The sequence below is a fragment of the Balaenoptera musculus genome, chromosome 3, assembly GCF_009873245.2.
Source record: "Balaenoptera musculus isolate JJ_BM4_2016_0621 chromosome 3, mBalMus1.pri.v3, whole genome shotgun sequence".
NCBI classification, from domain to species: Eukaryota; Metazoa; Chordata; class Mammalia; order Artiodactyla; family Balaenopteridae; genus Balaenoptera; species Balaenoptera musculus.
In genome coordinates, this window is record NC_045787.1 from 54,172,151 (window position 1) to 54,196,233 (window position 24,083).

The 24,083-nt window shown below is 39.4% G+C and overlaps 1 protein-coding gene and 1 pseudogene across 1 annotated transcript; both read left to right on the plus strand.

Annotated features, from left to right (window-relative positions):
* Nucleotides 1-66: 66 nt before the first annotated feature.
* On the plus strand, nucleotides 67-23,212 carry CENPH (centromere protein H). Its single transcript, XM_036849377.1, has 9 exons — nucleotides 67-280; nucleotides 2,695-2,750; nucleotides 10,305-10,353; nucleotides 10,751-10,825; nucleotides 12,967-13,023; nucleotides 16,343-16,406; nucleotides 16,737-16,788; nucleotides 18,820-18,983; nucleotides 22,696-23,212. The coding sequence occupies exons 1-9, from the start codon at nucleotides 156-158 to the stop codon at nucleotides 22,789-22,791; spliced, it is 738 nt and encodes a 245-aa protein (XP_036705272.1). The 5' UTR covers nucleotides 67-155; the 3' UTR covers nucleotides 22,792-23,212.
* On the plus strand, nucleotides 1,281-2,257 carry LOC118891934 (annotated as a pseudogene).
* Nucleotides 23,213-24,083: the final 871 nt, after the last annotated feature.

Below are 24,083 nucleotides of genomic sequence, written 5' to 3' on the forward strand. Positions count from 1 at the left end.
GACCGGGGCGGAAAAGGCGGAGGCCCTGCGCCGGAAGGGGCGGGGCGGCGCGCGATGACCCTGCGTCCCCTTCCGGTGTCAATTTAGTGGCGGGAAAAGCGGCCCCTCCTAGGGCAGAGTGTGCCAGTCCTAAGTGGTAGCTCTTCGCGCCGCGGATGGAGACGCAGTCCGAGGAGCAAGCCGCTGCCGAGACCGCGGACTCCAGAGGGGAAGGCGAGCCTCCGCAGGTCGCCGGCGCCCAGGCGGCGCGTCCCGAGGACCGCATGACCCTGCTGCTCAGGTTGTTCCCTCTGACCGGCTGGGCGGGAACCAAGTGGGCGTCGTGGCCAAGAGCTCCCCGCTTTGCTTAGAATGTCCAGGGTTCGAATTCAGCGTCGGTCGCTTAATGGCTGCGTGACTGCATCATTCACTTAAGCTCTTTAAGCCCCTTTCTTCATCTTGGCAAAGGAGAGAAAAATGACAGCTTCCTAGCAGAGTTGCTGTGGGCATTAAACGAGATACTCTGGAGTCAGCGTTTAGCAGAGGGCTCTTAGAAGCCTGCAGAGCAGTAATTAACGCCTCCATTCTTACCCACTCATGCCCTGGGGCCCCGATTTTCAAGCCCTTTTGTGGGTTGCATCGAAGCCCTGATACACTGGAGGGAGGTGGCTCCGCCCTTTTCTGTTACAGCTATGGCCCTTTTCAATCCAGAAGCTTCATTTGTTATATTTTCTACCAGGAAGCAACGTCTCTACGTTGCTAGGGCAAGATTTGATGAGAAAGGACATCAGTCTTTTACACCAGTGGGCAACTGTGGCCCTGGCCTTATCCATCCTACTCTGTTTTTGTGTGACCCCCCTCAAGCTAAGAATAGTTTTCATGTGTTTAAATGCTTGGTCGGCGGGGGGTGGGGGGAAATCACAAGAATATTTAATAACAGATGAAAATTATATGAAATTAAATTTCAGTCCTCTTAAGTAAAGTTTTATTGGAACACGACTTTCCTGCTTCAGGGGCTGAGTTGAGTAGTTACAGCAGATACTATATGACTCACAAAGCCTAAAATTTTTGCTATCTGGTCCTTTACAGAAAAAAATTTGCAGATTTCTGTTCTAAATCAAAACTAGGTGATTTAAAAAAAAAAAAAAAGCTTTGTAAAAGTATTTCGGCTTTACCACTGCTTTGAAAGGCCTTGCCTAATAATAAACCTCACAGCCTCACTTTAAAAATTCCCTCCTACCAATGCACAACAGGTTCCCCCAAACATGGAATCTTGTAGCCCAGGTCTTACCTGAATCAGGATGAGGGAATTGTGAGTCCAGGTGGGGCTGTTGGCCATGCCTCTGCTTGTGGCTTATCTGCACATTCTGCCTCCCCTCCCACCCCCACTTTCTCCTGCTCTTCACTCATGGAAATTGTCAGGGAAATTTTTCACCTACAAGGGACTGCACGTCTTCTACTAGGATTCTGTGGGTATGGTTGGAAGTCGAGATAGTCATGTTTCTCTGTGGCTTTCCAACATCCAGTTATGATTGGTACAAGAAGGTCAGACCGTCCAGTTTCATTCAGTGATCGCCCTCGATTTCTTTGGCGTTGGTGTCAGTGACAACCTGAGATCACACTATTCCATATTTAAGCAGGCCAGCCTCATGGAGGCACTTTGGCAGCATCTGGGGCTCCAGAACCTCAGGATCAACCTTTTGTCTCATGATTTTGTAGATGTCGTTGCCCAGGAGCTGCTCTGTAGGTTCAAGCAGATTTGATCTGGTCGGCTTACTATAAAGAGTCTCTGTCAAACAAAGTTGTATTTCCCAAGACTCACCATCCTCTCCTTCAAAGGTTTCTCAAAGATGGAGGCATGCTTTCACCCATCCTCACATGATTGATGAACTTCTTTGTATTCTCTCAAGGTCTCACCCCAGTCTTTGGGCCATGTACCCAACCCTCTGAGAGTGAGTTGTGGGACCTGTAGACAGGGATAGACAACAGTGATGGGAACTTAGTTACTGACAGTCTTTTATAATATATCTATCCATCAGAGGAAGAAGTTTAGAAGACACGGGGTGGGAGCTCTTGCCTTTAACTATTCCCATTCATTTTATCTATGAGCCATTGGATCTGCTCAGTCCCTATCCAGAGTTCTTGGAGCCATATAGGAAAATGCTGCTGCAGTCCAGTGTCAATTCTGGACAGCCATATTAGCCACTGTCCACAGCTAGAGTATCCCATGGCTTTCTTGAATGCATATATGGGCTTCGTCAACTCCTGGAAAGAATAGCTTCCCTGTATTACCTTCCCCTATTCCCTTATCTGTTGTGTATTCCACTTAGGAAGAAATGCCCAAAAGAGGTCCTGGCTACCGAACACTATTCTCTCACAAAGGTCCACCTGACTCATTTTGATCTATTTCTTTGTGTAGCCCTTTTCTTTAAGCCTCATTTCAGTGTGACCCATTAAGAATAAATTTAAAAATCAAATTTTAAACTTTTCCTCACAGATGCTGTTTTCCTGCTGTATTTCATTTTGAGTATTTTTCTGAGGCCTTAAATTCTTTATGCCCTTTTTAAATAAAATAGGCCAAACTGGAAGACCTTAATGCTATTTATTTATACTCATTTTGTTGCATCAGCTTGCAAAAACGATGAGTTGATTTATCATATAGTAATGAGTAAAACCTCAATAAATATATAACTTTTTCTCTTTATCTGTTTTCAGGCTAAGAGCACAGACCAAACAACAACTCTTGGAATATAAATCAATGGTTGATGCAAGTAAGTATTTTCATTTTCAAATAAGGTTTTGTGAGTTTGTTGATGAACAGTACTCCAGGGCAAACACCAATTTTACAAAAATTTATTTATTTAGGGAATGGGAGGGCCAGCATAATGCAGTACTCTACCCTTTAAGAAGGCAAAAGCAGGCTTGCCCTGGCCCTAAGGAACTAGTTAGGAATTCAAGAAATGTATATAAAACAAGTAAATAACAATACAAGACAATTAAGTTCTGTTGATCAGAGATTTGGGAAATCCCTGTGGGCTTAGGGAATCACAAAACTTGCTACCGCCATCAACAACCTGAACATTAAATTAGCAGATTAGATGATTGTTAAGCAAGTGATCTGAGACCTATACTTTGAGAAACACTGGATTATTGGCATGAGAGCAGAAGAGGCATAAAGATGTAAGTGAAAATTTTCAATTCTAAACACAGAAAAATTTTAAATTTATCTTTTAAAATTATTAATCCAGAAATCTCAGGGACCAAGAGAGTAGTAAAATGATGGTTTAGTCATCCTGAAGTAATAACCACCTAATAGCCACCTGATTTATTGTAAGCCCTTGGGTCACAAAGATAGATTTTGGTTACTCTTTCTTTCTCTATGAAATAAGCTTAAAGAGTAAAATCAAATAGTACACTAGGTGGAGTCAAGAATTGTGGAGGGACTTCCCTGGTGGTCCAGTGGATGAGACTCTGCGCTCCCAGCGCAGGGGGCCCAGGTTCAATCCCTGGTCAGGGAACTAGATCCCACATGCATGCCGCAACTAAGAAGCCTGCATGCCGCGACTAAAAGAACCCACGTGCCACAACAAAGATCCCGTGTGCCACAACTAAGGCCTGGCGCATCCAAAATAAATAAATAAATAAATCTTTAAAAAAAAAAAATTGTGGAAAAGCCAAGGCACCTCATAGATGTCTTAATCACTTCCCTGAATCCGTGTTTGAACTTAGGTAATTTTTGAGCTCTGCTCAAGCTCTCTTTAAGGCCATAGATCTGAAGGCATTTCTGGTGTGTTTTCCATCTCCATTCCAGGGTTTCTAAAGTCATATTATGCAAAAAACCAAACCAAACCAAACCCTAAAAAAATGGGCCCCCCAGCCTCTTTTCTGCTTACTGTAACTAGTAACTGTAGGAACTAGGATATGAACCAGGCCTTCTTGCCTCCAAAGCCATGTCCCTTTTGTTACATCAATAATGCTTACCTCCTGAAAAAATATCTATTACATATATAAAAAATATATATATATATATATATATATATATAAAATGAATCACTTTGCTGAATACCTGAAACTGATACAACACTGTAAATCAACTATACTTCAATTTAAAAAATGCTTACCTCAAAGATGCTTAGTAGGTCACTGCCCTTCCCCTGGAGGAATTAATGGTGTTCTTGTTTTCAAAGCCCATGTTCCTTGTATTAAACCAATTATGTTTACCTTAGAGATGAGAAGTAGGACATGCCTAATGCTTTTTCTGGCATGAGAGCCCACATAATAAAAAAAGTATATTTGATCTTAGATGATGAGGTATAGGGGAAAAGCTATTCAAAATTTGAACCATTGAAGAATTATCTCTATGAGTATTCCTGCACTCATAGTTGAATGAATTGATGCTAGGGATGGAGATATGGTGTTGAACAAGGCAGACTTTACCCTCATGGAGCTTAAATTCTATGTAGCAAAACAGGTAAGCAAAGAAACATGCGAGATAATCATGAGGTGAAGTAAATGTGATGAAGGAAATAATGGTGTGATAAGAGGGAGTGTCTACTTTAGATAGAGGAATCAGAGATGACTTCTTCGAGAAGATGACCTTAAAGCTAAAATCCAAGTGATAAAAGAGTCTGCCTCCTCATGCAGTTCTTGTTTTCCCTGTATAGATAATTTTATTTTTAAAGGGTTGTGACATCTGAAAACTTGAGTAGATTTAATAGTCCACACTCTAGAATTTCTACAACTAAAGGAGAGGACAGATTTGAAGCAGACCATAAGTAGTTAGGTTGTAGTCTTTGAGAAAAGATATTTGTCTAAAATTGATTAGTGTTTTACCATTAAAAAATATATTACTGAGACTATTGCGTGAAGAAATTTTTTTTACAATAAGTGCATCTATTTTAAGGGTACAATTTGTTGAGTTCTGACAAATGTATATATCTCTGTAACTACCACCACAATCAAGACGTAGAACATTTCTGTCACACCTCCCCGTGCCACTTGACACTCAGTCCCCACCCTGACCCCAGCAACCATCAATTTGATTTCTGTTGCTATAGATTTGTCTTCTAGAGTTGTGCTGTCCAATACAGTAGCCACTAGCTACAGGTGGCCTTTTAAAGTTAAGTTAATTAAAATCAAATAAAATTTAAAATTCTTTGTTGCATTAATCACATATCAAATGCTTAAGCCACAATGTGGCTGGTGGCTACCATATTGGACAGTGCAGATATTAAGCATTTCATTCATCACAGAGGAGAACAGTGCTTTGGACAGCACTGTTCTAGAATTTGATGTAAATGGATTTATATGGTATGTATTTTTTTTGTTTCTGACATCTTCCTTTTGTGACTTAATTCGTGTAACAAAATTCACCATTTTTTTTTTAGTTTATTTATTTTTTGGCTGTGTTGGGTCTTCGTTGCTGTGCGTGGGTTTCTCTAGTTGCAGCGAGCGGGGGCTACTCTTCACTGCACTGTGTGGGCTTCTCACTGCAATGGCTTCTCTTACTGTGGAGCACAGGCTCAGTAGTTGCAGCGTGTGGGCTCAGTAGTTGCAGTGCACAGGCTCTAGGGTATGCAGGCTTCAGTAGATGTGGCACGCGGGCTCAGTAGTTGTGGCGCACGGGCTTAGTTGCTCTGTGGCATGTGGGATCTTCCCAGACCAGGGATCAAACCCGTGTCCCCTGCATTGTCAGGTGGATTCTTAACCACTGCACCACCAGGGAAGTCCCCTGTCAGTCTTTTTAAATTTTAGCCATTCTAGTAAGTATATAGTGGTATCTCATGTGGTATTTTTTTGTTTGTTTTTTTTTATTTATGGCTGTATTGGGTCTTCGTTTCTGTGCAAGGGCTTTCTCCAGTTGCGGCAAGCGGGGGCCACTCTTCATCGCGGTGCACGGGCCTCTCACTATCGCGGCCTCTCTTGTTGCAGAGCACAGGCTCCAGACGCGCAGGCTCAGTAATTGTGGCTCACGGGCCTAGTTGCTCTGCAGCATGTGGGATCTTCCCAGACCAGGGCTCAAACCCGTGTCCCCTGCATTGGTAGGCAGATTCTCAACCACTGCGCCACCAGGGAAGCCCCCTCATGTGGTTTTAATTTACATTTCCCTAATAACTAATGTTGATTATCTTTTCATGTCTTATTGGCAATTTATACATCTAGTTTTATGAAGTAGATGTATAAATCTACTTTTATGATATGTCCATTCAAATCCTTACCCATTTTTTAATTGGATTGTTAGTCTCATTGAGTTTGAGTTCTTTAATTATAACTGAATACGTGATGTATTCTATTAAACACTAAAGAATAAAATATTCACTCCTATAAAAACAAGAATACAGTCCTTTTTCAGGTAAATAAATAAATATATATGTGTGTGTGTATATACATATGTATACATATCTATGGCAGAAATCTTCTCCTAGTTTGTTGCTTGCTTTTTTATTTCCTTAACAGTGTCTTTTGAGGAGCAGAAGGCATTAATTTTGATGAAGCACTATTTTTCACTCTTTTCTTTTGTGGTTTGTGGTTTTTGAGTTCTATCTAAGAAACTGTGACTACCCCAACGTTGCAAAGATTTTCTCCTGTGTTTTGTTCTAGAAGTCTTAAGATTTTAGGTTTAACATTCAGGACTGTGGTTCTTTTTTTTTTTTTTAACATCTTTATTGGAGTATAATTGCTTTACAATGGTGTTAGTTTCTGCTGTATAACAAAGTGAATCAGCTATACATATACATATATCCCCATATCTCCTCCCTCTTGCGTCTACCTCCCCCCTCCCTATCCCACCCCTCTAGGTGGTCACAAAGCACTGAGCTGATCTCCCTGTGCTATGCAGCTGCTTCCCGCTAGCTATCTAGTTTACATTTGGTAGTGTATATATGTCTATGCCACTCTCTCACTTCATCCCAGCTTACCCTTCCCCCTTCCCATGTACTCAAGTCCATTCTCTACGTCTGCGTCTTTATTCCTGTCCTGCCCCTAGGTTCTTCAGAACCTTTTTTTTTTTTTTAGATTCCATATATATGTGTTAGCATATGGTATTTGTTTTCCTCTTTCTGATTGACTTCACTCTGTATGACAGACTCTAGGTCCATCCACCTCACTACAGATAACTCAATTTCGTTTCTTTTTATGGCTGAGTAATATTCCATTGTGTGTATGTGCCACATCTTCTTTATCCATTCATCTGTCGGTGGACACTTAGGTTGCTTCCATGTCCTGGTTATTGTAAATAGACCTGCAGTGAACATTGTGGTACATGACTCTTTTTGAATTATGGTTCTCTCAGGGTATATGCCCAGTAGTGTGATTGTTGGGTCGTATGGTAGTTCTATTTTTAGTTTTTTGAGGAACCTCCATACTGTTCTCCATAATGGCTGTATCAATTTACATTCCCACCAACAGTGCAAGAGGATTCCCTTTTCTCCACACCCTCTCCAGCATTTGTTGTTTGTAGATTTTCTGATGATGGCCATTCTTAACAGTGTGAGGTGATACCTCATTATAGTTTTGATTTGCATTTCTCTAATGATTAGTGCATTTCTCTAATGAAAGGATGTTGAGAATCCATTCATGTGTTTGTTAGCAATCTGTATTTCTTCTTTGGAGAAATGTCTATTGAGGTCTTCTGCCCATTTTTAGATTGGGTTGTTTGTTTTTTTTGATACTGGGCTGCATGAGTTGCTTGTATATTTTGGAGATTAATCCTTTGTCAGTTGCTTCGTTTGCAAATATATTCTCCCATTCTGAGGGTTGTCTTTTGGTCTTGTTTATGGTTTCCTTTGCTGTGCAAAAGCTTTTAAGTTTCATTAGGTCCCATTTGTTTATTTTTGTTTTTATTTCCATTTCTCTAGGAGGTGGGTCAAAAAGGATCTTGCTGTGACTTATGTCAGAGTGTTCTGCCTATGTTTTCCTCTAAGAGTTTGATAGTGTCTGGTCTTACATTTAGGTCTTTAATCCATTGTATTTTTGTGTATGGTGTTAGGGAGTGTTCTAATTTCATTCTTTTACATGTAGCTATCCAGTTTTCCCAGCACCACTTATTGAAGAGGCTGTCTTTTCTCCATTGTATATTCTTGCCTCCTTTATCAAAAATAAGGTGACCATATGTGTGTGGGTTTATCTCTGGGCTTTCTATCCTGTTCCATTGATCTATATTTCTGTTTTTGTGCTAGTACCATAGTGTCTTGATTACTGTAGCTTTGTCGTATAGTCTGAAGTCAGGGAGCCTGATTCCTCCAGCTCCAATTTTCTTTCTCAAGATTGCTTTGGCTATTCGGGGTCTTTTATGTTTCCATACAAATTGTGCAATTTTTTGTTCTAGTTCTGTGAAAAATGCCATTGGTAGTTTGATAGAGATTGCATTGAATTTATAGATTGCTTTCGGTAGTATAGTCATTTTCACAATGTTGATTCTTTCAATCCAAGAACATGGTATATCTCTCCCTCTGTTTGTATCATCTTTAATTTCTTTCATCAGTGTCTTATAGTTTTCTGCATACAGGTCTTTTGTCTCCTTAGGTAGGTTTATTCCTAAGTATTTTATTCTTTTTGTTGCAATGGTAAATGGGAGTGTTTCCTTAATTTCTCTTTCAGATTTTTCATCATTAGTGTATAGGAATGCAAGAGATTTGTGTACATTAATTTTGTATCCTGCTAATTTGGGATTAACTTTTCTGTATGGTGTACGCTAAGTAAGGATCAAGGTTCATTTGTTTTCCATATAGAAATCCAGTTTTTCTAGCACTGTTTGTTGAAAAGACTTTTCTTTATCCATTGTATATGTGTAGGTCTATTTCTGGACTTCTTCTTTTGTTCCTTTGAGGTATTTGTCTATCTTTACAATGGCACCACACTGTTTAGATTACTGTAGCTTTGTAGTAAGTCTTGATTAGCAGCTCTTGTAAGTCCTTCAACATTCTTTGTCAAAATTGCTTTGACTCTCCTTGGTCCTTTGTTTTTCTATATGCATTTAAAATCAGTTTGTCAATTTCTACAGATTTGACTGGGATTTGAGTGGGATCTATAGATCAATATGGGTGAAATTGTTATATTAGCGATAATGATTCTCCCAATACATGTAGATAGTGTATCTTTCCATTTCAGTATTTTGTAGTGGGGACTTCCCTGGTGGCGCAGTGGTTACGAATGCACCTGCCAGTGCAGGGGACACGGGTTCGAGCCCTGGTCCGGGAAGATCCCACATGCCACGGAGCAACTAAGCCCATGCCACACAACTACTGAGCCTGTGCTCTAGAGCCCGCGAGCCACAACTACTAAAGCCCGCGTGCTGCAACTACTGAATCCCACGTGCCTAGAGCCCATGCTCCACATCAAGAGAAGCCACCGCAGTGAGAAGCCCGCGCACCACAATGAGGAGTAGCCCCTGCTCGCCACAGCTAGAGAAAGCCCACACGCAGCAATGAAGACCCAACACAGCCAAAAACAAATAAATTAATTAATTTAATTAAATTAAATTAACTTATAGTATTTGGTAGTGTTCAGTGTATAGGTCATACACGTATTTTGTTAAATTTATCCTTAAGTAGTTTGTGTTTTTGCATGCAATTTTACATTTTTTTAAAAAATTTATTTATTTATTTTTGGGTGTGTTGGGTCTTCGTTTCTGTGTGAGGGCTTTCTCTAGTTGCAGCGAGCGGGGGCCAGTCTTCATCGCGGTGCGCAGGCCTCTCACTATCGCGGCCTCTCTTGTTGTGGAGCACAGGCTCCAGACGCGCAGGCTCAGTAGTTGTGCCTCACGGGCCTAGTTGCTCCGCGGCATGTGGAATCTTCCCAGACCAGGGCTCGAACCTGTGTCCCCCTGCATTGGCAGGCAGATTCTCAACCACTGCGCCACCAGGGAAGCCCCTGTATTTTTAAATTTTAATTTCCTATTGTTCGTTGCTAATATATAGACATACAGGTTTTTTTTTTTACATTGATCTTGTTCATTTTTTACTCTTTTTCTATCATTCTAAAACTGTGCTGTCCGATGTGTTAGCCGTTAGCTCCATGTGACTGTTGAACACTTGAAATGTGGTTAGTCCTCATTGAGAAGGACTGTAAATGTAAAATATGCACAGAAGAAAAGATTGTGAAATATTTCACTAGTAATTAGAAATTGATTACATGTAGAAATGATAATATTTTGGATCTATTGGGTTTAATAAGCTATATTAAAATTAATTTTACTTGTTTCTTTTGTAGTGTGGAAATGAAATTAAAAATTGCACATTTGGTTTGCAATTGTGCCTTACATTATATTTCTGTTGGAGAATGCTTTTATAAAATACTACTAACGTCAAAAATTTATTTATTTGTAGATGAAGAAAAAACTCCAGAACAAATCATGCAGGAAAAGCAAATTGAAGCGTAGGTCATATTTTAAAATTTTAGTTGTGGTTTTTACAGATTTAATAATATTATTCATCTTACAATATTGTCTTTCTTTTTCCTTTCCTTTTTTTTTCCAAGTAATTTGTCATGCACGTATTGAGAAGTTGTTGATGTGGGCTGTAGACTTACATGCACATGAGTGATCGTATTAGCACTTTTGGCATCCTCCACACCTTAACAAGATACTTAGCAAAGTATCATAGCAGGAATCAGTTTACCAAATCTATAAATGCATAGGTGTGGGGAGCCCGTAGAATACTTTTATTTAGAGAACAGGAATTTTACTTTCTTCAAAGATTTACTTTATACCTTTATTCCAGTAGTTACTTTTTCTGATATTGCTGAAATTCTTTTGTTCATGCTTCTTTGGCAGTAAAATTGAAGAACTGGAAAAGGAAATTGAAGAGGCAAAAATTGCTTTTGAAATGAAAAAGCTTGCGTTAGACAGGTAATTATTACCTTTTAAGTATGCAAAATGGGTATGGCTCAAGGTGGAGAGGATATTTTGACTAGTCTGAAGTAATCAATCAAAATGATGTTTAGATAATGGTCCCACAAATTTTGAACCCTGAGAGAAAAGTTACATCATTTGTTAATGTCTTCATTTGAAGAAGTTACAGAAGATAGGGTTAATAAGGAAATGTCAATCGAGACAATAAAAGTGTGAGGTTAAATCTCATTCTGTGTTTGAAAGGATTATGTGGATTCATATACTCCAGTAACTTTTTTAAAAAAATATTTATTTATTTTATTTTGTTTTTCGGCTGCATCGGGTCTTAGTTGGGGCACGCGGGATCTTCGTTGCGGCGCATGGGCTTCTCTAGTTTTGGCGCTCGAGCTCAACAGTTGCGGCATGCAGGCTCTCTAGTTGTGGCTTGTGTGCTCAGTAGTTGTGGCTCAAGGGCTTAGTTGTCCGGTGGCATATGGGATCTTAGTTCCCCAACCAGGGATCGAACCCGTGTCCCCTGCATTGGAAGGTGGATTCTTAACCACTGGACCACCAGGAAGTCCCCTATTCCAGTAACTCTTAATGGAGTGAAAGAATTGTCATTGAGTTTAAATATATTTTTAATTTTAGGCTTTGCATATATATTTTAAAATTCATTCAACAAATATTTGAGTGCTTACTGTGTTGTAAGCTTTGTGCTGGAGCTGGCATACAGTTGTTAATAAGACAAACGGTGGTCTCTATTCTAGACTTACGATCTGAATTAATAATCTCAATTAAGTGAATGACTCTAACAGTTTTTTCCTTGTATTTCTGGCCGTCCCAGATGAATTTATTTACATTTAATTGAAAAGTAGTTAAAGCCCTTTTAATTGCTTCTAGCAGTGAACTTTTTTCCCTCATTTCATATGCTGGCTCATTATATAGATCATATTGTTTAACTAAGGTGACTTCAGAGCTATTAAGATATCCCCCTTTAATGAAATGACTAATATTGCTGAGCTGATTGCTTTTTTTTTTTTTTTTTAATTTATTTTTGGCTGCTTTGGGTCTTCATTGCCATGCACAGGCTTTCTCTAGCTGCGGTGAGCAGGGGCTACTCTTCTTTGCAGTGCATGGGTTTCTCATTGCAGTGGCTTCTCTTGTTGCGGAGCACAGGCTCTAGGTGTGTGTGCTTCAGTAGTTGTGGCTCGCAGGCTCAGTGGTTGTGGCTCGCAGGCTCAGTGGTTGTGGCTCTCGGGCTCTAGAGCGCAGGGTCGGTAGTTGTGGCACGCAGGCTTAGTTGCTCCGTGGCATGTGGGATCTTCCCGGACCAGGGCTCGAACCTGTGTCCCCTGCATTGGCAGGTGGATTCTTAACCACTGCGTCACCAGGGAAGCCCCTGATTGCCTTTTTATTATTATTTATTAACTATTTGAATTTAAAAATAAATTACAGTGCTTGCTTGTAAATAGACACATTTTAAAGTTCACCATCAAGTATGGTTTTGTATTCCCTAACTCTACCCATTTTGGGCCCGTGTTGATTTCTGTAGTACCTTTTTTTTTCTTCCAGTTTTATTGAGATATAATTGACATACAGCACTGTATAAGTTTAAGGTGTGCGGCATAATGTTTTGACTTACATGCATCCTGAAATGATTATCACAGTAGGTTTAATGAACATCCATCATCTCATATAGATACAAAATTAAAGAAATAGCAAAAAAAAAAATTTTTCTTGTGATGAGAACTCTTAGGATTTATTCTCTTACAACTTGCATATATAACTTACAGCAGTGTTAAACATGTTTCTCGTGTTGTACATCACATTTTGTAGTGCCTTAATGCTTCCTCACAGCCCCGCACCAAGGTGGACGGCTTGGAGAGCAAGTTCAGGCTGGGTGTCAGGTCTGCTCAGCCCCCCTCTCTGGCCATATGCACAACCGCATGCAACAGCCCCATCCATATTGGTGTTCCTTCATATTTCTATAACTTACTTATCAAAGTATTTCCCATATGATACTGTTTAAAAACCTACTTTTGTTTTATGTTATATTTAAAGAGAAATCAATCTTTACCTTGTCGTATTTTTAAATTTTCTTTTTCAATGTACCCTAAGTGTTATCCATGTTTTATAATGGAAGCTTTTTTCCTCTATAGGATGCAGCTTTCAAGTGCACTTAAAAAACACCTGGAGAAAATTAACACCAAGACCAGGTATGTTTTTTTGTTTGTTTTATTTTATTTTTTCTGGATTTGGTAAGGATGGGAATAAGGGAGATCTGCATAATGACTAGTTCTATGAATTTTTTTTTTTTTAATTACCTGTCACTGCCGACCACCTTTATCTGGGGAATAAGAAACATGACAGAATTTCTGTGGGCCCTTCTCATCATTACAACTTTTATAGTCCTGTTGACATCTTGTTTCGTATAGATCAGGACCCTAAGAAGCAATGGAGGTTTTACCTATACAATCTGGGATTTTTTTTTTTTAATATTTATTTATTTATTTGGCTGCACCAGGTCTTAGTTGCAGCATGTGGGATCTAGTTCCCTGACCAGAGATCAAACCCGGGCCCCCTGCATTGGGAACGTGGAGTCTTAACCACTGGACCACCAGCGAAGTCCCCAATCTGAGAATTTTGAAGGAAGGTTGTTTTTGTTTTTGTTTTTAATAAATTTATTTGTTTTATTTATTTATTTTTGGCTGCATTGGGTCTTTGTTGCTGTGCGCGGGCTTTCTCTAGTTGCGGTGAGAGGGGGCTACTCTTCGTTGCGGTATGCGGGCTTCTCATTGCAGTGGCTTCTCTTGTTGCGGAGCACATGCTCTAGGCGCATGGGCTTCAGTAGTTGTGACACGCGGGCTCAGTAGTTGTGGCTCGCAGGCTCTAGAACGCAGGCTCAGTAGTTGTGGCGCACGGTCTTAGTTGCTGCACGACATGTGGGATCTTCCTGGACCAGGGCTCGAACCCATGTCCCCTGCATTGGCAGGCGGATTCTCAACCACTGTGCCACCAGGGAAACCCCTGAAGGAAGGTTTTGAAAGTTAACTTTCATTTGGGATTTACTGTAAAACAGGAGCAGTGCTATCTCATTTAAGCCAACAAGAACTCAATGAGATAGGAAATATACTCCTCATTTTTTTATTGGCAGAAATGAGCTTGCATAGGTTCAGTAATTTGCCTGGCAATCAAGGTCATCTCTAATCTGATCCTAAGTGCCTGGCCACCGGGGCCTTACCTGTGATTTTATCTCCCAAAGCTCTAATCTTGTGATAAAATACCACCACCACCACCACCCCACTGTTGGCACCGGAAAAGTACCAAGATGGATCTGGCACTTTTTCTATCTGGACGTCTTAGCCCAGACTGATACCCATTCCTCCCATATTCCGTTTAACTCCAGGATTACATAAATCCTAAAATCTGAATTTGAGCTCTCTAAATATTGCTCCCCCATGAAAGGAGAGCTTAAAACATTCTTGAGTTAAAGGAGTGCAGGATAGATTCATCGCATTGACACCAAAGACAGCACAAAGCCAGGTAGGCTAAGGCAGCGCCTTTAGCCTGTCTTAAAGTTTACAACCACGTATAGCTGTAACTAGCAGAAAATGAGTTAAGCTCTCACAGGTCTGTGCAAATAGTCCCCTTTTTCAGCCTCCCAGGTAAACTCCTACAGTGTTTCTCACGCCTGGCTGATTATCAGGATAATTAGTATTTTCACAATGGTCACATTGCTGGTCCCATCCCAAACCTGCTGACTCAGAATCTCTGAAGATGGGGAGCTGGCAATCCACATTTAACAAGCCTCCCAAGAGATTGTGGCACTCTGTAATATGAGAACCACTATTCTCGTCCAGTCTTTTTTCCACCCTTTTACTCCAGCCATACTAAACTGCTTGATCTAGGTAATCTTCATAATTACACTTGACCCTTGAACAACCTGGGTTTCAACTGCCCAAGTCCACTTATATGCAGGTTGTTTGGGTTTTTTTTCAATAAATATAGTACCTGTATTTTCATTTTACAGATCTTTAAATTAACTAAATATGGGGGAAGATTGTGTTTAGTTAGAGGTCACAATATGTGGAATCAGAAGAACTAGGGTTTGATCCAAACTGTTTCAGCTTTCTGCCCTTGGGTGAGTCATTTAATTCCTTTGTTTTTGAGGCAGAGATAGCAGTGCTCTTGACTGTGTGGGATGGTTGGTGTCCCTAACCACTCACCCCACCCGCATTGTTCAAGGTTCAACTGTACTTTACATCCTTTAAGACTCAAGGATTTCCCTTGTTCCACCCTTTGCACAACTCTTACAAGGGTTCATATCCATTACTGGTTGTAATGAAACCATATGATGGTTGTGGATTTATTTTTTCCCCCATAAGATTCTTTACTCTTTGAAAACATGTACTATGTTTTATTCTATTTTATATTCCTGGTGCCTGGCACAGTCTTGTCATGTAGTAGTCAGTCAGAAATGCTTGTTGGAGGGGCTTCCCTGGTGGCGCAGTGGTTGAGAATCCGCCTGCCAATGCAGGGGACACGGTTTCGAGCCCTGGTCCAGGAAGATGCCACATGCTGCAGAGCAACTAAGCCCATGCACCACAACTACTGAGCCTGCACTCTAGAGCCCGCGAGCCACAACTACTGAGCCCGCACGCCTGGAGCCCGTGCTCCGCAACAAGAGAAGCCCCCGCTCACCGCAACTAGAGAGAAAGCCCGTGCGCAGCAACAAAGACCCAACGCAGCCAAAAATAAATAAATTAACTAATTTAAAAAGAAAAAAAAGTACTTGTTGGAGAAATTAGGATAAAAGCAGTTTATTCAGTGAAACTATTCTGTATGATATGATAATGGTAGATACATGTCATTATACATTTGTCAACTCATAGGATGTACAAAACCAAGAGTGAACCCTAACCCTAATGTAAACCATGGCCTCTGGGTGATAATGATGCGTCAGTGTAGGTTCATCATTTGTAACAAATGGACCGCTCTGCTGGGGGAGGCTGTACAAGCGTGGGGACAGCGTGTACACGGGCTCCCCTTCCACTTGGTTCTGCTGCGAAACTAAAACTTGTCTAAAAACTAAAGTCTATTTCCAAAAAAAAAGCTATGTATTAGCAAGCTGTTAGGGTTTTTTCTCCCTAAATATGAGATTTTTAGAAATGTTCCTGGGGAATTCCCTGGCGGTCCAGTGGTTAAGACTCCGACCTTCCACTGCAGGGGGCACCGGTTCGATCCCTGTTCGGGGAACTAAGATCCCACATGCCATGCAGTGCGGCCAAGAAAAAAAACAAAAGAAATGTTATTTGATATTCTTTGTTGTCTGTGAGCAAAAATTTTTCTAGGGAAATGCATCTCTAATTCTAAACAGAAATTTAGTTTACATCAAACTTTTCCAGACTTATTTTGTTAAACAATGACTTTCTATTGAAGTGTACAGTGAATACAATGAAAGTAAATATATGCTAACTGATTTCTTAATTGAGTTTTTTTAACTGTTAATAAATCATATTTTTTATTCCTTTTCAGTGTGCTCATGGATAACATGAAACAAATACTAAGTCTAAATAAATTAGTAATGAAATCACAGCAGGTAACTTTGAATATAAAGCTGCTTATGCATTCTCATGATTTCAGTAACATTCTTGCTGGTAACTGTATGTGACTAAATAGGATTGCCCAAAGAGACTGATAGGGTTGGAATTCACTGTTCTTAAGTTTTCTCTCTTTTCCATAATTCCATTATTTCTGACTAATTATCTACTTATCATTTAAGCTACTTTTCCTTTCCCTTTTGTTGTGTGGAAACAGAGGAATTGAAAACTGGAGCTCTAGAAAATATGAATAGATAAAATTCAGTGATTTAAATATTATCGATGTGTTCTTAGGTTATGTGCCTTAATCTTTTTATTTCTATTAACAGGAAACTCGGGACGTGGAAGAAAAATTGCTTGATGTTAGAAAGAAGAGATTACGTATGTAGAACACTTTTTTTTTTGTTTGGAGAACACATTTTCACTTAATATGAAGATTGATAAGGCCAGATCTCTCAATCACTGAAAAATTTTTTTAATTTTCTTTAAACTTTGGACATAGCAATTTAAAAAGTAGTATATAAAATGGATTTTGCTTGATTTGTTGTTTTAGAACTTTAAATCACAAAAATTAAGACATTCTCAGTGGGGGAAAGAATATCAAATAATACAAAAAAGTATAATGTGAAAGCCATACCTCCATCCTGTGTGACCGCAGTTAGAAGTACATCATTCCAGGCCTTTTTCCACACCCATATAAATGTATTTATATAAACATAATTTTTTTTAAATTTATTTCTTTTATTTTATTTTTGGCTGCGTTGGGTCTTCGTTGCTGTGCGCGGGCTTTCTCTAGTTGCGGGGCGCCGGCTTCTCATTGTGGTGGCTTCTCTTGTTGCAAAGCATGGGCTCTAGGCGTGCGGGCTTCAGTGGTTGCAGCATGTGGGCTCAGTAGTTGTGGCTCACGGGTTCTAGAGCGCAGGCTCAGTAGTTGTGGCGCATGGGCTTAGCTGCTCCGTGGCATGTGGAATCTTCCCAGAACAGGGCTCAAACCCGTGTCCCCTGCATTGGCAGGTGGATTCTTAACCACTGTGCCACCAGGGAAGCCCCCTAAACATAATTTTTAAATGATTACTTGATGCATATGGTTCTACAGCTTTTTAACTTAATGAACATGAGATGGCTTTTTGCATTGAAATGTTTTATTGAAATGTATTTCAGAAGTAACACATATTCTCTATAAAGAATTTAGAAACAGAAAAACGTACATAGGAAAAGTTAAATTTTTAATTTTATCAAGAGATAATCGATCTTCAATGCTTCTTATTTATAAAATAAAATTGGTATAATTTTATTCTGTGTTGTAAACTGCTTTTTTCATTTAACAGTATAGGCATGATTTATTATTTTAAAATATTATGTAGATTTGCCTTTTTGTAAGTAATCTCAGGGTTAGAAGTAGTCCTGGTCATCTGATCTAATCACCCTTTGGCTTTTTCTCCATTGCATTCCTGTCAAGGAACCAAGCTCCTGAGATACACCCATTTATGTTTTCAAATACTATCTGTACCCAACTTATGATGTTTCGACTTAATAATTTTTTGACTTTACGATGCTATGCATTTAGTAGAAACTGAATTCAGATTTTGAATTTTGCTCTTTTCCTGGGCTAGTAACATACTCCCATGTGATGCTGGGCAGCAACATCGAGCCCCAGCTCCTATCAGCCACGTGATCACAAGGGTAAACAACCAATACACTTACAACTATTATGTTTTTCACCTTCAGTACAGTATTCAGTAAATTACATGAGGTATTTAACACATTGTTATAAAACAGGCTTTGTGTTAGATGATTTTGCCCATTTGCAGGCTAATGTAAGTGTTCTGAGCATGTTTAAGGTAGGCTAGGCTAAGCTGTGATGTTTGATAGATTAGGTGTACTAAATGCGTTTTTGACTTAGGATATTTTCAACTTAAGATGGGTTTATCAGGAAGATCTCTAGTTTAGTTCTCAGAACATTTCGGGAACAACGAAAAAAAATGGTTGATGGTATTTATCCCTGGAGAAGGGAATCTTACCTTTCCTTGAAAATTCATCTTGTTGATATTGTAATTTTTGTAAATAAAGGGGGGGAAAGTATTTCCTTACATATATCTCCTGCTATTTTTTTGGCAACCCAGAGTAAGTCCCCTTTGACATGATGCCACAGCAAACATTTGTAGACAGTATCTTTGTCATACATACATACCTTGAACATCTCACAGAGGACATTACTAAGTATGAAATTAAAATATTGGTGTTTTGCACCAGAGAAATCATTTTCAGATCAAAATGGAACTGCAGCCTAAAATGCTGCTTATTAAAAATTTTCTCTTGACTGAAATAATCAGTAACTGTTCTGCTTCATAAGTTTTCAAGATTGTTGTTTATAGGAGTTATCATATATATCGTTTATTTTTAACCCAATAGAGTTAAAACAAGCTTCAGAAAGGAAGCTTTTAGAAATACAGTCTGAAAAGAACAAACAGAAAGATGATTTGGCTAGTATGGAAAATTCGGGCAAGATAAAGACCATACAACAAAACCTGGAGATGGAGATACAGATTACTACAGTTATTCAACATGTGTTCCAGGTAATATTTTTATAAAATAGGAAGGGGGGTAAAGAACTTTTAAAAAATGATTGGTTCTATTACTTTCAGGCTTATTTTCATTTAGTTTTTGATCTTACTAAATAATTCAGTACTGAATATCGATCTGTTTACATATATCTTGAATTTATGTCTATTTAGCATTTAAGGCTTTGGTTTTTTGTTATAGTTAGACCTTAGGCATTTATAAATGGAAATGATTTCAGCAGCTCTGTGGAGGCAGAATGGTATAATGGTGGAGAACATTAGACTCCAAGTTGGGAAATGGGGAAAACATGGATGCAGGTGATGGGAATCTAGAGTTAAGATCCTGCCAGCTACTTAATAGTTGCTGAGGGACTTCCCTGGTGGCACAGTGGTTAAGAATCCGCCTGCCAATGCAGGGGACACGGTTCGATCCCTGGTCTGGGAAGATCCCACATGCCACGGAGCAAATAAGTCTGTGCGCTACAACTACTGAGCCTGCATGCCACAACTACTGAAGCCCACGCGCCTAGAGCCCATGCTCCGCAACAAGAGAAGCCACCACAATGAGAAGCCCACGCACCGCTACAAAGAGTGGCCCCCGCTTGCTGCAACTAGAAAAAGCCCGTGCACAAATAAATAAAATAAAATAAATTAATTAAAAAAAAAAAAGTTGCTGACCTTGAGGAAATTATTTAACTTTTCTAAGCATTAGTTACCTTGTGTAGAAAGAGTGGTTATTAGAACTAAAGGTGATAATTCATGTTAATCTGTTTAGCATAGTGTCTGGTCGAAGCAAATTCTCAATGAATGTTGGTAGTTATTGTCATGTCACGGTTTTTTTTATTTTTTAAATTTATTTATTTATTTTTTGGCTGCGTTGGGTCTTCTTTGGTGCACATGGGCTTTCTCTAGTTCTGGTGAGCAGGGGCTACTCTTTGTTGTGGTGCTCGGGCTTCTCATTGCAATGTCTTCTCTTGTTGCAGAGCACGGGCTCTAGGCGCAGGGGCTTCAGTAGTTGTGGCTCGCAGGCTCTAGAGCGCAGGCTCAGTAGTTGTGGTGCATAGGCTTAGTTCCTCCACAGCATGTGGGATCTTACCGGACCAGGGATCGAACCCTTGTCCCCTGCATTGGCAGACAGATTCTTAACCACTGCGCCACCAGGGAAGTCCCCATCATGTCAGTTTTTAAATTTTATGTGTTCATTTAGCCTGGAGGTTTTTCTTTACTTTTTTTTTATATATATTTATTTATTTATTTGGCTGTGCCAGGATCTTCATTGCTGCGTGCGGGATCTTTAGTTGCGGCATGCGAACTCTCAGTTGCGTCATGTGGGATCTAGTTCCCTGACCAGGGATCAATCCCGGGCCCCCTGTATTGGGAGCGCAGAGTCTTAGCCACTGGACCACCAGGGAAGCCCCTCTTTACTTTTTTTTTTTTAATAAATTTATTTATTTTATTTATTTATTATTTTTGGCTACATTGGGTCTTTGTTGCTGTGCGCGGGCTTTTCTGTAGTTGGGGTGCACGGGGGCTACTCTTCGTTGTGGTGCGCAGGCTTCTCATTGCAGGGGTTTCTCGTTGCAGAGCACGGGCTGTAGGCCCGCGGGCTCCGTAGTTGCAGCACACGGGCTCAGTAGTTGTGGCTTGCAGGCTCAGTAGTTGTGGCTTACGGGCTGTAGAGCACAGGCACAGTAGTTGTGGCTCACGGGCTTAGTTGCTCCGCGGCATGTGGGATCTTCCCAGACCAGGGCTCGAACCCGTGTCCCATGCACTGGCAGGTGGATTCCTAACCACTGCGCCACCAGGGAAGCCCCCTCTTTACTTTTTTTTTTTTCTTTACTTTTTGAATTATAAAATGTCTCTGGAACTGTTGAGATGAAATAATTAAAACTACCATTTTTCAATTATGAAGATACCCAGTTAAAACTGCCAATCATATGTAAAGCATATCCTTATAGAACATGAGGTCTTATATCTCACCATAAGAAATTCTTTCCCAGGTCTTACTCCTATTTTTTAGTAGCAACGGGTGATTTGATTAGGAATAACCAGATCCCCTAGGCTAACGTCAAGTGGAAGATTGCATAATAAGTACAGAATCATTTTAATTTTCTTTGGCACATGTTCCTTACTACTGCTTTGAAATTTCTGTTATTCTGTGTTTCTTAGTTTTTATTCATATCCTCTAAATTAGTGTTAATTTTGATTTAATGAACCTATTGCTTTGTTGAACGGAATATAGCTTTGCCCAATCTTAGGAGCTCTCTTTGTTCCTAAAAGAAAAAGAGCCCTTAGTGGTTCAGTCATGTTTGAATGCTTACCTCCACCTGCCTTTGTAAATTTGACTGGATTTATATACACTATCCCTTTCATTCACTTATAGCAAAAATGTGCCTTATATAGGCCAAGGTTTTTCATATTTTTATATATAACAATTTAACACTTATTTTTTAAAATCTCTTTTAACAGTATTTCAATTAGTAATTCAGTATCATTGAGCTGCAGTTTTTAAAAGAATAATGACCAGAGTTTTCATTAATTATAACCCTAATCATTACTCCATTGTCTACTGCAAAAATATTCTTCACCTTTGTCAGGGTCTTAAAGCTTTACAAGGGCTAGAAACTAAGCTCTTCTTTTACCTCTTGTAAAAATAATGCGTGTTACTTATAATTCAATTGTTTTTCATCATAGAAGTGCAAAATGAACTCTGAACCACAGCTGCAATCTTTTTCCTTTAGGACACACTGCCAGTATCCTTAATAGGTAAAAACTACCCACAAAAACTGGCAAAGCATAAAAATTGTTGTAAACATTGTAAATATTCCCTAGCATTATGGAGATCAAGGTTGAAGTCTTACTGAAAGTAGAAATGGGGATACAAGAATGCATTACTATTTTTTCTCATCATCACAGAGTAAATGTTCACACCTAGTTCTGTAAATATTTGATAAGATCAGTGAAAGGATTTTTTTTATTTTATTTTTTATTTATTTATTTTAAAGCTACCTTCTTTTTTAAAAATTTTATTTATTTGTTTTATTATTTATCTTTTGGTTGTGTTGGGTCTTCATTGCTGTGTGCAGGCTTTCTCTAGTTGCGGCGAGCAGGGCCTACTCTTCATTGCGGTGCGCAGGCTTCTCATTGCGGAGGCTTCTTGTTGCAGAGCACCGGTTCTAGGTGCGCGGGCTTCAGTAGTTTAGGTGCGCGGGCTTCAGTAGTTAAGGTGCACGGGCTTAGCCGCTCTGTGGCGTGTGGGATCTTCCCGGACCAGGGCTCGAACCCATGTCCCCTGCATTGGCAGGCGGATTCTTAACCACTGCGCCTTGGGAAGTCCCGAGGGATTTTTTTTTTTTTTTTAATTTTTATTTATTTATTTATGGCTGTGTTGGGTCTTCGTTTTCTGTGCGAGGGCTTTCTCTAGTTGTGGCAAGCGGGGTCCACTCTTCATCGCGGTGCGCGGGCCTCTCACCGTCGCGGCCTCTCTTGCTGCGGAGCACAGGCTCCAGACGCGCAGGCTCAGTAATTGTGGCTCACGGACCCAGCTGCTCCGCGGCATGTGGGATCCTCCCAGACCAGGGCTCGAACCCCTGTACCCTGCATTGGCAGGCAGACTCCCAACCACTGCGCCACCAGGGAAGCCCCCCGAGGATTTTTTTTTTAAATCTTGTTAAATTTTTAAGAGTACTTAGAACTTTAATTAAAAAAATTTTTTTCTTAATTACAGAACCTCATTCTGGGGAGTAAAACCAACTGGGCAGAGGATCCTGCCCTTAAGGAAACTGTTCTGCAGCTTGAGAAGAATCTCACCACGATTCAATAAGAATTCTATTTTGACATTTTTTTTGTTTCTGTCTTTAATGTCATTTAAATTGCAAATTTCAAGTGAAATGCTTTTCAGTGTTTTTGGAACTGTTCTAATACTGCAATTTTTTTTTAGCTTAACAGTGTTACATGGAATTTACTGCTTTAAAGATGATAAAGTGACTGGCATAATCTAAAAGAATCTGAAAATCTTAGCCTTGGAAGGGTCCCAAAAGATAACTAGTCCAGCTTTCCACTGAATGTGGACTTTTTTTTTTTACAACATTCCTGGAAGTCCCAACTCTCATTTGGAATACTTCTCTGTATTTGTTTGTCAACCAAAATATTGGAAAGTTAGAAAAGCATATCCACATCTTTATTTTTTTCAACTGTCAATTGTATTTTATTCAAATAAATCTCATTTTAGTTCTATCTCACTAGAGATTTTCTTTTGCCTTTTTTTAAAAAATTTGCGATATAATTGATATATAACATTGTGTAAGTTTAAGATGTACAACATGTTGATTTGACCACCATGGCATTAGCTAACACCTCCATCGTGTTACATAATTATCATTTCTTTATCATGGTGAGAATATTTAAGATTACCCTCTTAGTAACTTTGAAGTATGTAATATAGTATTTTTAACTAGAATCACAGTGCGGTACATTATATCTACAAAATTTATTCATCTTCTAACTGCAAGTTTGTACCCTTTGACCACCATTTCCCCAGTTCTCTCACTCCCCCATCCGCATTTTTAGACAGACACCCAAATAAAGCACCTCAATCATGAAAAAGAAAGAAAAAGAAAAACATATTCAAAATGTTAACAGTTGTGGTTATTATAGAAAAATTGTGACTTTTTTCTTTTGTATTTTTATGTTTATCGTGCATTACTTTTATAAGTTAAAAAATAAAAAGAATAAATATTATTCTGTCTTATTAAAAAATAGAACTTGCCACCTTTTATAGAATCCAATTCCATTTTTGGAAAACTAATTGGAGCTCTTTATTAATTTGGAGCTGTTGATAATTTTTATAGACAATGTAGTGTTTTCAACATTCTTTTAAGATGGACTTTAAGGGATCCCTGCTCAGGGAACTAGATCCCACATGCATGCCGCAACTAAGAATTTGCATGCCACAACTAAGGAGCCGGTGAGCTGCCACTAAGGAGCCCGCCTGCCTCAACTAAGACCCGGCACAACCAAATAAATAAATAAATAAATATTTTTAAAAAATTGCTCTAGTTGAAAAAGACATAATGACGTTAAAAAAAAAAGAAGGACTTTAAACTGGAAAAGATG